This window comes from Schistocerca gregaria, chromosome 9, assembly GCF_023897955.1.
Source record: "Schistocerca gregaria isolate iqSchGreg1 chromosome 9, iqSchGreg1.2, whole genome shotgun sequence".
NCBI classification, from domain to species: domain Eukaryota; kingdom Metazoa; phylum Arthropoda; class Insecta; order Orthoptera; family Acrididae; genus Schistocerca; species Schistocerca gregaria.
The window spans coordinates 195,656,334-195,671,848 of record NC_064928.1 but is presented as its reverse complement, the minus strand read 5'-3'; the positions used below and the strand labels follow the sequence as shown (position 1 = coordinate 195,671,848).

Genomic DNA, 15,515 nt, shown 5'->3' with positions numbered 1-15,515 from the left:
GGACTTGTCATTCTGCACTGGGTAGCTTGCCTGTCATTTCAAGTAGTCCATATTCGAGCAATACTTGTGACTATTTACCATTTGCCATCTGTTTGCTGACTCCTACAGCAACAGCATGTAAACCCCATTGGCAGCATCCTAAGGCCAACTGGAGGCTTACTCCTCCCTGGCAACCTTCGAAGAGCAACATTTCCCCAGTTATGATGACAAGGTAGAGGATCTTATGCACATTATCCTTACTGCCACAGAATGTTCCATCTCTCTCTCGTCTTTACTGCACCATGTCCCAGTCCTCTGGTAGACTGAGTCTTAGAGCAACACAAATCATGCTCTTCACATTTTTAACTGCACTCCTACAGTGGCGAACTGTGTTCATTATAAACAGTTGCGTACGCACTGTCGTTGCATTCCTAAGGGTAGCAAAAAGGCTAGCTTGATTTTCTTTACTAGTTCTTTTGACAGTTTAACTCAGTCTTATGTCATGTGGGGCAACCAACTTCGGCTCTCTGGGACCACTCGCTGAGTTCTGGACTGACTGTAGAAGATGATGTCATTGTGAGTCCTATTGCTTTCTCCAACACCTTGATCCGCTATTTCGTGAAGACTTGGATCTTCACCTACTATCACCCCTCCTTCCTCCCTCGGAAACAAGTGGAGGAAGCTCAGGTGGTGTCCTTCTCCTCTCAGAATCATGAATGTGGCCTACCTGACTATGTGCTGTACCCAGTCTCTTAAGTGTCCAATGTGTTGTACACAATACTTTCTTGGGAGTGGATCAGACCACCCTCTTCCATTTGTACTGATTCCTTGTCTGTTCAAAAGTAGACTATGGGTATTTTGTGTATGCATCTCCACATCCATCCATCTTATACCATTTTAACACAGTTCATCGTCATGGAATACATTTGGTGTTTGGTGCCTTTTACACTAGCCTGGTTGAGAGTCTATGAAGAAGCTGCCGAACCACCACTGTCATACTGGCACAATGTCCTCCGAAGGGGATAAGTGTACCATTTGTCTGCCTTGCCTGGACACCCATCGTGTGCCCTCTTTTTTGATGACTGCCTTAACTGCCAGTATGGTGCACGTCCTTCTTCTATGTTGCCTCCTGGAGCTCACTTTAGGCTACTGCTCTTGCAACTTTGCACTACCTGTTACTTTGGCAATGTATGTGAACCTTCACTGCCTCGGCTTCATGCAGTGGCCCATGTCCATCTTGGACTTCATTTGCTTCTCAAGGATTTGATCTGTCGCTGTAACTTTCTTGACCCTTGCACACAACTTGACGGTAGCAGCACCTTCGTGTGCACAGATGGCTCTTAAACACGCCGTGGTGTCAGGTATGTCTTTGTCATGCCACCAACTAGTTTTGGTATAGGCTTCCAGAACACTTCTCGATTTTTTTTTACTGCAGTACTCTTCAGTCTCTATCAAGCTACGCAGTACTTTTGGTATCATAGGATTTTTAATTGTGTCATACGCTCTGATTCTCTCAGTGCTCTTCAGAGCCTCAGTGTGCTGTACACAGTCCTCTCCTTCGCGCAACACATGCAGGAAAGCTTCCATTTGTTTGCTGTTGAGGGAGTCACCATGATGTTCGTGTAGGCGCCTGGTAATGTTGGTCTGAAGGGAAATGAGGCTGCTGATGCTGCTGCCAAGACTGCACTCTTACGTTGGCCTGCTATCTCCTCCATTCCTTCAGGTGATGTCTGTATTGCCATCTTTTAGGAGACGGTGTCATTTTGGCATTCTCTTCACGGGAACAAGCTCCAGGGAACTGACCACCTTTTGGCTCTCTTTTCACAAGAACCTCATTTTAGCTTGGTTACGTGTTGGGTACTGTGGTTTTAGCCATCGCCATTTGTTAAGTAGTGATCCCCCACCACTTTGTCCTCATTGTCATCAACATGTGGAGGTTCACCATTTTGTGTCCCAGTGCCCTTTTTTAAATCCCTTAAGTTCCAGTGTGTTCGCCATCAGATTTTCAAGGCATTTTAGCTAATGATGCACAGGCTGTTGATGGCATTTTACTTTTTATCCTTTGTAGCAATATGGCAAAGGACATTTAATCTTTGGGTCTGGAACTCTGCTGTCTCTATGGCATTTTTTTGCAGACCTTGCTCCAAGGAGAAGTCCATGTTTAGCAACTTCTTTTAATTGACTTTCTAAGGTTATTACATAAGTGCGTTGTGACCTCAGTTAGAGAGAGAGAGAGAGAGAGAGAGAGAGAGAGAGAGAGAGCACACATAACGAAGACGACTAGATCAGTTGTTGAAATATTCTACATTAAATGGTAACATTTCAGCTTAACACCGCAGACCGCGCTGTGTGTTGTTACTGATTGTATATTAGAGATGGTAAAGAGTAAGGTACCTAGCCACAATTCTAATAATAGACCAATACAGGCCCACTTTCAATTTCTTTTTCAGAATGGCCTTATTTTTCACTTACCACACATGTATGGCAAGTCTTGGAAGTGGTATTATATTGGCTGTATTAATACTGTGGCTATGTGGTTCATCTAGATTAGTCAATAAGAGCAAGGCACATAAACAGACCAATAATGAACTCTGCCCGTGTTGTATGGTGGCCTGCACTGCTATGTCTTGTTAGCTACTGCCATTCAGCAGTGCTACTCACTCACTGCTGGAGTTCCAGTTATGTTCCTATTGACACACATTGTTCATCTAAGTATTGCACCGCACCAATTTGAGCTCCCTGTCAAATTAGCATATAAAATGCCACTTTTCGAAACATGTTGTTATCTATACTGCGCAAGCCACAGTGTGTGGTGGAGGGTGCTCTGTGTACTGTGCTCACTTACCTGTTTTCTGTTACAGTCACAAATAGTTCACCAAAAGAAGCATCTGTGTGATCCACTAGTTTCTAATTTTGTCTTTGTGGTATTTTTGCTAGATACACATAGGAAGGAGCGACATATTGATTGACTCTTCTAGGAACGTATGCACTCAGGGTTTTAACAGTAAACCGCAATGTGATACAGAACGCCTCTCTTGTGGTGTCTGCCTCTGGAGTTGGCTGACCACATCCACGACTCTTTTGTGCTTCCCAAATGAAACTTGAACAAAATGCTCTGCTCTCGTGTGGATCTTCTCTACTTACTCTAATGATCCTATCTATTACAGATCCCAGACTAACAAGCAGTGTTAGAGGATTATTAGAGTGAGCGTTTTGTAAGCTACCTCCTTTGTGAGTGGACTACTCTTTCTGAAGATTCTTCAAGTGAATGTCAGTCTGGCATAATTGCCTTATTTTTGATTGAATGTATGTGGTCAATCCACTGTAAATCGCACTGTATACATACTCCCAGATATTTTGTGGATGTGACTGCTTTCAGTGATTGTTCGGCAGTTGTGTAATTCTACAACAATGGGTCTCTGTGCTTATTTATGTTCAATATACTACATTTGTTTATATTGAGGTTCAACTCCAGTTCATACAAAAAGTGTTAATTCTCTGCAGTGTTTTGCTGCAATTGGTACAATTTTCTAGCATTGAAACTTCTCTGCATACAAAGGCATCATCCATGAAAAGCCTCATGGTATTTCTGATAACATCCAACAAGTCATTTATGTGCATTGTGAAAAGTAATGCCCCTGCAACACTCCCTTAGTGTATGCATGAAGTTACTTTTACATCTGAGACTATTTCTAACTGGTGCTAGAAACTGTTCAGTTCCGTCCCAAAGCTGATCTGCTATTCCGTACGGTCGTGTTTTCTTCATTAGGTGGCAGTGCAAAATTGTATGGAACAAAGCCACTGTTGTTATAGTAACCATTGTTGATGCTTTTAAACAAAGCAAATTGTGTTTCGTACATATGAGACTTCGTACCATCCCAAAACTGAGCACAATTCTCATATTATATCAGGGTTTATACGACCCGGGACAACCGGGAAAAACCCAGGAATTTGTTCATCTGGGAGAAAACTGGGAAAAACCCGGGAATTTTTCATTGTTTTAGCTTTCAGTTAAATTTTTGTAATTTTGACTGCAGAATTGATTTCTAGCAAAGAATGTTACTGTATCCTGCTACTGGAGAATGATACTGCAGCAATAAAATATAAACGAGAGCGAAAAAAATAAAATTTTAGTGGCAAAGGAAGTGTGCAATTTACAACAACTAAAAACAGTGCACGCACAAGTGTCTGCAAATAGCAGAAATGTGTCAAAGGCCGTAGGGCATAGACTGTAATTCTTCATAACAATAAACTGCTTGCTATGAGCATGACATCACAACTGTTCACATTAGGTTCGTTTGACCAATTGCCAGCGGTCTGTTGCGCATGCACATTTGACGCGCGTATAAGCAGAACCTTCTCCTTCTACTTGAAGTATGGCTGTTAGCTGTATCAGTAGTAGCAGGAAGCAGTCAGATACAAACAAGAAAAATTTTTCTCGCGCGCCCTAGCTGCCAGATTCGCGCTTGCACAGAGTTGTCCGAGTTGTAGTGGGGAGGGGGATAACCTCCACATGACCCGTGTTTACATCAAGTGATTTCGCTGCTTCTCTTCGTGTACAGCTCTCACGCCGGCAGCGGTGGCCATGCGGTTCTAGGCACTGCAGTCCGGAACCCTGCGACTGCTACAGTCGCAGGTTCGAATCCTGCCTCGGGCATGGATGTGTGTGATGTCCTTAGGTTAGTTACGTTTAAGTGGTTCTAAGTTCTAAGGGACTGATAACCTCAGATATTAAGTCCCATAGTGCTCAGAGCCATTTGAACCATTTTTGAACAGCTCCCACGTCAAATGAAAACAAAACAGATTTCTGTGGCCGGGAGCTATCAAGTGAATTAAAATACATTCACATAATTACGGAGGGCAAAACTATATTATTAATTTCAGTTTTCTAATTTTATTTTATTTTCAAGTTAGTAGCAGTCAAGCATTAATCGCCTTGCAGAACAGTGAAGTTATTTTTGCAACTTTGCTAAAGAAATTTGGCTTTATTAATCTTTCCGCCGAGGCAATCATTTTATTTGAAACGAAGTGTTTTATTCTACAGTATTGGCTAGTTCCAACTGTTCACTGAATTTCAAGTGCACGTTACCATCTTCTGCCATATATGACATTATGCCATAATAAAGAACCAAAAATGAGATCGTAGATTACTGGTACTCCAAGCAAATTTACATCCCAAAAACCACACTGAAAAGCTTAATATCAGATGGGACCTATTTCATTGTGAATCTGGAAAAACACAATTGGCACTTAAAGCCGAATTATGCATTTTAGTATGGTTTACTTTGAAGTATCCTCTGATGCTCTGTTTCTTTTATGGTGTAATGTAAGCTCTCTTAGTGCTTTATAAACACGAACATAGGGCATCCTACACCACTGCAGTTGCACACGCACATTAACGCCTGTTTTCTGGCGCTCTTTGGCAACTGGTAAGTTGAACCTATTTCTAACAGTCTCTGGATAGTACTGCGAAAGGTGGTTGGAAAAGTGTTACTTTCAAAGTAAATTTCTTTTTACCCAAGACGAATTATGTTACGTCTGAGATAGTGGAACGGATATCTACATCACAGAGCGTTCGAAACTGAACAGTTTGAGGACCAGCCACTTAACAAGAATTTCGAGCCGAGACATTTATGTCATAATTTTAAATTTACTGGCACATTTGTGTGATGTGTCTTACAGTACAACACACGCAAAAAAAAGGTAAATATTACATGTGAAAGCTTAGCTTTTCTTTTAGATATACGGTACTGTGTACATTAATGTAAACCGTTAACTTTTCCTCTTGTGTGTTCACGCTATCTAACCAGTGATCTTGCTATCGGCTGACTATAACACGTGTCCTCAGCTCTGAATAGCTGCTGTCATCGGCTGACGAGATCTTGTTGCTTGAGATATGACTCAATTACAAAAAAAAGGAGAATGATGTAGTGATAAATTTTGTGCTTTGTTTGGCCCTTCGAGATTTTTTTCAGTAGGCAGATTGCACAGATATGTGCTGGATCCCTGATAGTTGTATGTTCACAAATCTACTACTGCCTTACACAATATAATTTCCTAGACACAGTGTTTACATTAATTGACAAAAAATTTAAATCACTGCAACAACGATATTAGTTGAATGTAACTCCGTCTCCCCACTCCCTTTTGAATGCCAGTATTTTGCCTTGGAAACCATAAAGATGCCCAAACATGATACTTGGTAACATCTGCTAATTACCACATCTGCTAATTACCTGAAAGGCTGTTAGTGAGGCAACCAACTTATTGTAACAACCAATTGCACAGTCAATTGTTTTTTGTTCCATTGTTTTTTTGTAATTGAATGGAACTAATCTCTGCTGCCACATAAGCTATGTGAATGTTTTTCACTCACTCTCTGGGTTCGAGTTTTTCTGCTCCATGTGAAATGACTGATACAAGTCCCTGACAGTTACAGTAGTTTTGGGAATGTTGTCACTTAGTGTCTGAGTTAAAGTGATTTCACTTGCATACTTTTTCAGCCTTTTTGGTTATGCATGAACCATGATTAAAATTGCCAAATAGTCTCTCATTTCAAGGAGAGGTGAGTAGAGAGTATATTTCTAAAAAAATATTTTCAAAATTTATGTATTTATTTACTTAATCCGGTTTTTTGTTTGTTTCTGGCATTGAAAATGGATTTTTAGTTGGTTTTATAAGAGTAAAAACTGCTGCCACATTATACATTTATGTTTAGGTGAATAAAAAATTAGTTTTTATTTCAATTTATTGAAGCTTGGTCTCTCACTCTTCACCGATAATAGTATTTTGGTAAATGGTGAGGTGATGTGAACAGAAAGTATATCGGATACTTTTTAGAAATATTTGTCATCATTTAGGTTTTCCGTGATTTCCCTAAATCGCTTCAGGCAAATGCCGGGATGGTTCCTTTGAAAGGGCACGGCCGATTTCCTTCCCCATCCTTCCCTCACCCGAGCTTGCGCTCCGCCTCTAATGACCTCGTTGTCGACGGGACGTTAAACACTAATCTCCTCCTCCTCCTCCATTTGTCATCATTCATTAATTTCCTATAAATTTCATTAATTAATGTACAAGGTGTACAACTTGGCTTTCGCTATTTTTTTTCCAATATTTGAGGCTTTAATGAAAAAAATTGGTTACACATGTATCATTAAAAGTATTTTCCATCGCTGGCCACTAGTTTGTCCCATCTTTCAGACAATGTATGAATCCCATGTCAAAAAAATTGTTCAGCTTTTGAATCGATCCAATTTGTGATTTCTTCATGATATCAGAAGTGTTGGTCAGCCAGGCCATGCGCCATGGATCTAAACAGGTGATAGTCAGAGGAAGCAAGGTCTGAAGAATGCAGCGAGTGGTGTAGGACTTCCCATTTTAATGTACCGTTTATAGCCGACGAACTAACATATTTTTAATGGTAATTCATTTGTGAAGACTGTTAATTTAAAGTACATTTTGACTTCTTTTTGCAACGTGGGGTTGAGTGTTGTCATGCTGCAGAATCACTTTATCATGTCTCTCACTGTATTGCAGCAGTTTGTCTTTTAATGCTCTGATCAAATGTATTAATTGCATTTCAAACGAGCACCTGCGATTGTTTCACTTGGTTTTAATACCTCATAGTACATGATGCCGAGCTGGTCCCACTAAATGCAGAGCATGATCTTGGAGTCGTGACTATTCGGTTTGGCCATCGACATGGAAGCATGGCCAGGATATCCCCATGATTTCATTTTTCGTCCCCAGACACAATGCGATGCAGAAATCACTTCCGTTTTTGCCTCTCAGCTCACACGGGACCCAGGTTCCTTCTTTCTGAATCAAACCCATAGCCTTGAGACATTTTGAAAAGGCTTGTGATGTCACTCCCACTAATTGTGCCAAGTCTTCTTGAGTTTGATGCAAGTCTTCACTCAGCAATGTCTGCAATTCTGCATCTTCGAAAACATTCTCTCTTCCACCACTATACCGGTCAATGACATTAAATCACCGTCCTTAAAGTGTTGAAACCACTCAGGACACGTTCTTTCACTAATAGCCTCCGTATCATACGTACTTGAGAGCATTTGATGAGACTCAGCCGCTGTTTTCTTCATATTGAAATAAAACAGTAACACCACCTGCAAATGACGAGAATTATGCTCGTAAACTGACACTTTGAATGAAGAACAACTTTATGGTGGAGACACAAATCAACTAATGTTTGAATGAGGTTATGTTGACCAAAGTCAGAGCTAACTGCCTGACATCTGCGATCTGTTCTTTCGACCACTACTTACTATTGTTGCCACCTATCTGCGAACAGCGGAAGCAAAGTTGTACACCTTTTAGTTTCAGAGTATGAGTCGTTCTTGCAGATGCTTCGTATCAGATTGGATTTATCTTGAGGTTCACTTTTTATCCATTCATATAATTTCCATTCTCACACTGCTGAGCATTTCAGCATTCTGGTCCAGAGACCAAGTTCACTTTTCAGAAAATGTCTGTTTATGAACTTGGATGAAAAACTGAGCTGAAAGCTACTTATGTGCACTCAGTAAAAAGGAAATGTTGGAATGTCAATAATAGGGATGATAAGTAATAAAAGTGTAGCCAGCAATAATCATTTAACAATGGTAAAACAATCGCTTATTTCTGGCCAGATTTGAATTCGTTGCAATGCATCAACTGTTTTCGTTCAGGTACTCCCACATACTGTTATCACTGAAAAGAATAAATGAATAATTCAGTTGATACCTAAACCTACGAATGAACCAGTCAATTGTTTTCCAACAGCTGAGTGAATCCATTGTTTCCATTTGATTGTTCTCATCACTACCAAAAGCTTGGTAACATGCTTAAGAAACCCAGCTGATGGTCGGTAACCTTTATTAAGCAATCCACTAGGGCTGATCCTACCATGCTATTGTGCATGGGCACTTCGCAATGTGGATGCGAGCCTTTTCAGCCTTTTACTTATTAACAGTGGTAAAAACCATTATGGGTTAAAATGAGCTTTTAATTTCATTGTGACTACACACTACTTTAAAAAAATATCGTGTTTTATGATGCTCTTAAACAGCAGTATGTATGAGAAACTTTACGGATAGTTGTAGGCCTTCAGGAAAAGAAGCAACTGTCAATGTTTGATAATTTCTGGAAAAAAGATTACTTCTTCAAATGGTGGTTAGTACAAGTATGGATCAGGTCTCTTTCTCTCTCTCTTTTTCTGGTACTTGTGCAGAATTTTATTTTTCTCAGAATTGCCTCCATATATCTAAAAATTTATGAACCCAAAAGTGATAAAACTTGTGCTTTTTATAGACAGACTGCCCTCTTAATTTAAACAGGTTTTGTAGATGTATGTAATTTGAATGTTTCAATGATGGATTTCTCCTCCTCCTTAGTCTTCTTCTCCCAATTAAAATGTAATAAGGGGACCATATAGACTAGCTCTCCTCTATTTTCTCCAGACTTTAGGATTTGAAGACCAGTACCCAGACATCAATATACTAAAACAATATGATGCACTTCTCAAAAAGACTCATAAATTCACATCTGAGCAATTGATTTGGAAGATTCGAAGTATCGTTAGGTACAGAATATTTCGAACATTTTAACAGAACGACCAGTAACTGAGTGCGTAGTTCAAGTCTTGTAAGCACAAGTCATTGGTGCAGTTCTTGCTATTAGCAACATGTTCCCAACCTCCAGTTATTATTGACTGGAAATATTAATTAATGTATTATGAATAAAATTTTTAATAAACATAAAATCTTTTTTTACTGCAACTTGCTTAAAAATGTGAGTATTTGTAATAAAAATAAAGTTTTGTACAAAATCACAAAAAATCAAATAAAAATTAAAGTACACTTCCATTTCTAGACGTTGAACAGTATCATTGAAATATATAATTTTTCATTTAACAAAAAGACATTTCAGATTTTTATACAAAATTTAGTTTACGAGAAATATTTGTACTTTCATGCAGTTAAAAATTGGACATAAAATGATTTTTTAAAAAGTTATGGGTCAGTATTTGTTAATTTTTAACATTATGCACTCAGCTACTGGTAGCACTGTTAATATGTTGTAAATGTTGGATACTTAACAGCAAGAATTACTGGTATAGGAAATCACTGTCTGTGCACTGTCCTTGAGACTCTAGAAGTATGAAAAAAAGCAAAGAAGACTATTTGGTAAGCTCTTCTTGTAAGAAAGGTTTGGATGTTGATGAAATAATGTTGCTTGTATGAGAACATCTATCCCGCATCTGCTGCAGCTGTTTTTTGTGATAATCATTCTGCCAATGAATGAGCACCAGGAAAAGCTGCGCATCCAATAACTGAAATGCATTATCAGCTGGTAATACTAATTTCTAGTATGGTGACAGCCTATTGAAAAAAAAAATCATCTTATTCAACAAATGCATTCTGAACTGTACCTAAATATGCAAAATACTATTAAAATATTACATGAAAATTATTATTAAAATGTTGTTGCCTGACAACAAAACATGTAGTGTATTAGCAAACAACATTGTGCCCATTCCAATGGAAAATGCATCACTAATCTTTTTCCTTACTGTGCAGGGCCGTGAGTCCAGTTACCCGAACTTCTAAGTTGCGGCACAGGCAAGCATCACAGTCTTATGCGAGTGAGGCTGCACCTCCTCACTTCTCCCGCCAGAGACGCAGAGTTCCAGTTTCACGGACTCCGTCACCCCCGGTGAAACGGAAACGCGACAGTCCTGTGGAGACCAAGTTTAGCATGCGTGCATCGGCAGCTGCCGCGGGGTACAAATTGTCTAAGGAGCGCCCTCGTACTGCATCGATCTCTCCGGAGCCACACGGCGGTGGGTACGGGTCACCGTCCGGGCGCGGTGCATCTCCCGCAGAGCACGGATCACGTCGAAGGCACCGATCACCTTTCTGGCGTGAGATACAGCGCACACTTGCTGAAGAACAGGCACTGAAGCGAAAGCAGATGAATGAAATTGCGTCGCACCATTCTCCGGTGGCATCCCACCATTCTCCAGTGCCACCGTCACAACAGGTGATGTGATAGGCTATGCAGTGCTCATCATAATAAGTAGTGCATGCATAATGTAAACTCATGACAGTGGGATCTGAGACTTGTGCCCTGAAATGTCCGAACATTTTATTATTGCGCTATGAGCGAGGTTGGCTTTTCTTTATCAGATATGTGTCTGAGAAATAGCTTTTCCAATTATTCAGTCATTCTGTATTAATGAAGAAGCAGTTAATCTTCTTTCCTTGTGTGTGCGCACACATCTCTCTCTCTCTCTCTCTCTCTCTCTCTCTCTCTCTCTCTCTCTCTTTCTCTCTCTCTCTCTCTCTCTCTGTGTGTGTGTGTGTGTGTGTGTGTGTGTGTGTGTGTGTGTGTGTGTGTGTGTGTGTCTGATATTGGCAGTTCACAATAATTATGACACTTTTTGCAAGTATGTGTGCAACCCTCATGATGATCATTGTCACCACAAAATGTACTGAAGTAAATGTTCAGCCACTAGTGAAATATTATCTTTAGTGTATACTTTCTCTTGCATTGATATTTCACATAAAAAAAGTTAAGTCGGCAGCTGCTCGTCTGCTTGTGTCTCCCAAAAGCCACCATGATGGAGGTGGTTGTTAATGTTCATAACACACTCAATTATATTTGTATAACTCGTCATCCCCATACTGTAACTCGTGTACTTTATATCTGAATATGATATTCTTGAGCACGATTGCGATCTTCTGGAAGTGACTTTACTGTATGTGAAAACACAAATCGTTAACACCCTCACTAATAAGCAGGTCCTAACACACACTATTCTTGTTAACCGCAACACATTAATGTATGTTTACACACGAGTCATTTGTGAATGTCTCTGCATTTCAAAACAATTTTCTATCAACTTCACATCCCTGTACGCAACTGCAGTATCTATAAACATTCTCATAGTACTACAAACATAATCTGTTTGGCAATTCCACATGTTGTGTACAGTAGTGACCCCATCCCACTATCCTGAGGTACACCTGACACTACTCTTGCTTCTGATGACACACTGCCTGATAAAAAGTATTTGGACACTCTTATGTAATAATGCAGAACTGACCACCATGTCACGAGATGCAGACCCACAAGTATAGAAGGACACAGTGAGGTTGTGGTCTCGGTAGAGATCCAGTAACAGCAGAACGGGTGAGTTGAGATATAAGTGACTTTCAATGTGGACTAGACATTGAACGTCACCCAAGTAACAAATCGACCAGGACATTTCCACTCTAGTAGAGCTGCACAAGTCAAATGTTGGTCAAGTGACTGGGAGACAGAAATGTGATCGAACAACCACAGCCAAACTGAGACCGGCAAACCTCATGTATTGTTGGACAGGAACTGTTGAGTGTTGCAGGTGGTGAGTGTAAAAAATCTGAATCGGCCAGAAGGAATTACTCTTGAATTCCAAAGTGGTACCAGCCACACAGTGTCGGTGGGTCGACAGGTAAATTGAATGGAGTACAATGGTCAAGCCACAAGTTTCTGTAGTTAGTGCTTAGTGGTGCATGAGGTGGTGTAAAGAGCAACACCACTGGACAGTGGATGACTGGAAATGAGCGATTTGGAATGACTAGTTATATTACACAATGTGGTAATCCAATGGAAGTGTTTGGATGTGGTGAATACCTGGAGAATCTTACCTGCTGTCTTGTAATGCCAACAGTGAAATACGGTTGTGTTGTGTGCATGTTTTCAGTCAGGGTGTGGTCCTTTTACAGAGATTAAGAAATCATTAAATTCAGGAGGATTTGAACACATCTTACAACATTGTGTACTGCATATGCCAGAGGAACAGTTTGGAGATGACGATTGGTTTATAAGCATGACAGACCACTGTTTCAAATTAACATATGTGATGCAATGGTTTGTGGACAGTAACATTCCAAAAATGGATTGACCTGGCCAGAACCCTGATCAGAAACAATGGAGCATCCCTAGGATGAATTATAAAGTCAACTTTGCTGAAGACCTCAATGTCTGACATGACTGCCTCTTTGGATTTCGGACCATTTTGCTAGAGAGGCAGAAACTGTATCCCCTGCCCCATTCCCTTTCATGATTCCTGGTGCAGGTATGCAGATCCACATCAAATCTCTCTTTGCCCTAAAGTGGAATGTCTTCTGGTGCACTACTACTCTCAGCAATAAACTCCGCACAATCAAAGAGATTACTGCAGTTCCACACTCTTTCTTCCGCTCCTCTCAGAAGAGTTCACTGCCTTATGCCACCCACCCGTTGGTCGTACCAGGCTCACCTATCGTTTTCCCTTGTGTAATGAGCCACCCTCACGTTGTGACTGTGGAGCCAACTGACTGTATCCCATACATTGGTGGAATGGCCCCTTCTTTTGTCCCTTTGTACTAAGTATTGCCTTCCAGATTCTTCGTCTTTAATATTAGCAGACAATTCACGGATGGTTGAGCTGGTCCTCGGTTTCCTGCGTGAAAGTTGTTTTTATTTTCAGATACGGGATTTTGCTTACTCCTGGAGCAGTAGTATTGTGGTTGGGGTCTCTCTTCCAGTTTTCTTAGTCTGGGACTCGTGACCACTCACCCATGTAAAGACAGCTCTTTTATCCCTCATAGTCCAGTTTTTAGATTTGGTCTACCCTTTCATGCTTCTATTGTGTGTGTTTTAACTTCCTCGTTTTATAGATTTACCCCTCTGACTGCATCCCTCCACTTTTAGCAGACCCTTCTCTTCCGCAAGTAACTTTGGAATCGTGGGACTGATGATCTTGTCGTTTAGTCCCATAACCCGTCTGTCAGATTTCAGCCCTTGAAAGGGAATGGGCTGTTATTCCTCAAAAATTTAGACATCTCTCTGAAAGGGTTCCCAGCACAGTTCAAGCCATCATAAAGGAAAAGTGTGGACACACCCAATGTTAATGTCAGCTAATAGGTGTGTGAATGCTTTTTGGTCGGATTGCATGTACTGAGTTCTGTTTGCTAGAAAGTCCTCAGAGAAACTTTGTATCTGCTCAGACATTCCATGTGTACATTTTGTTTACTACTCTGCGTGATATGCTTGTCAGACATAGTACCTATTGTGTCGACACTTTATTGCATTGAATAGAACAAAAAAAGTAACAGGTTGTTATAAATTGCTGCAGAAAAGGCTGTATGCATCGCAGGACACTGAAACATCAAGAATATGAATTAATTGGTCCACTTTCTGCGAGCAGGCGAAAATATGGCGCCCTAAGTAGTCAGATGTGAAATGTTTCCTGTTTTGACATCAGTATGCTGTTGGTTGCTTGGCTGTGTTTGTTGATTTCTTTTATGAGGTAAAGGGTTAAGGAGGTTGAAGTTTTCTTCGCAAGATGCAATGGTTATTGAGTAGATGGACCATGCATGGCTGGTAAAGTTGTTTTGTCAGAATGGTAGTAATATCAGTACTGCATTGCAGGAAAATCAGGAACAGAAAGAGCTGCAAAGAGGCATCACATCAATAACTGGGCTAACAAATATGATTGAAAAATTTGAAGATACATGTCAATTAGGTGATGTAGCATGGAGAGGGGGGGGGGGGGGTTGGCCTATTCCCATGGTAGTTGTTTAAGAAGTTATGCGGCATTTGCCTCAAATTCTGCAGCCAGTGCTCGAGCTGTGTCATGGGAATTATCTTTCCAATGGTTAACAGTAAAAGATTTTGTGCTTCATTTTATGTTGGTATCCCTACCAGATGCAGCCTGTGCATGAAATGAAGCCTCAAGATAGGCTACAGCTCCATGACTCTGCCCTTCATTTGTTGGCACTTGTGGAAATGAATGACATGTGGCCGGGGAATATTCTTTGGGCAGACAAGGCACATTGTGCTCTGCACGGGACCGTAAAGACACAGAACTATCTCATTGTGGCTCTTCTCTGCCACATGCTGTGCAGTAACATCCACTGCACTCACCTTATGTGGCTGTGTGTTGTGGTTCAGAAGCTACTTCACTCTCCATCTGTTTGTTTTTGAGGAGATGACACCTTGTTGGCTTCTTAGGTGCACAGCAACATCTGCATGTAGTAATGTTCTCCTTGTGCAACATGTGATTCCAATTTTGCAAGAAGGCAGTTGTGTCCACACCACTATCTTCCTGCAAGATGACGTGACACCAAATGTTGCTTGCCAGGAGGAAGATTTACTTTACAAACCATCAGTAATTTCCACATCATCTCTAGGCAATTTCAAACTCTGTGGCCTTCCAGATCCCCTGACTTAAATCCATGTTATGTCTGGTTGTGGATATATTTGAAAATTGTGTATCGAGATGCATCCGGACTTTTCTTGATCTGAAGGATAGCGTAAAGCAACATATTGCTCCTACTACACCAGATACGTTGCTAGCAACTGTTGACCATGCTGTATAATGGATGCAACCTGTTGCTGAGGTCAGCATACGATCACTGGTATCTGGAGATTTTTTTTAACATTGCGGTCCTTGCATGCGTCAGTTGCAAACTCAATTGAAGATTGATGCGTGAGGGGATCACATTGTTAAA

At 40.7% G+C, this 15,515-nt stretch overlaps 1 protein-coding gene across 7 annotated transcripts in view; it reads left to right on the top strand.

Annotated features, from left to right (window-relative positions):
• LOC126292295 (protein piccolo-like) overlaps nucleotides 1–15,515 on the top strand; it is a 153,541-nt gene that overhangs the window by 60,733 nt on the left and 77,293 nt on the right. For all 7 annotated transcript variants that reach the window (XM_049986217.1, XM_049986220.1, XM_049986214.1 and 4 more), the window contains exon 4: nucleotides 10,554–11,016. In XM_049986217.1, the coding sequence (XP_049842174.1) occupies nucleotides 10,554–11,016 (463 nt within the window). The remainder of the gene's footprint in view (nucleotides 1–10,553; nucleotides 11,017–15,515) is intronic.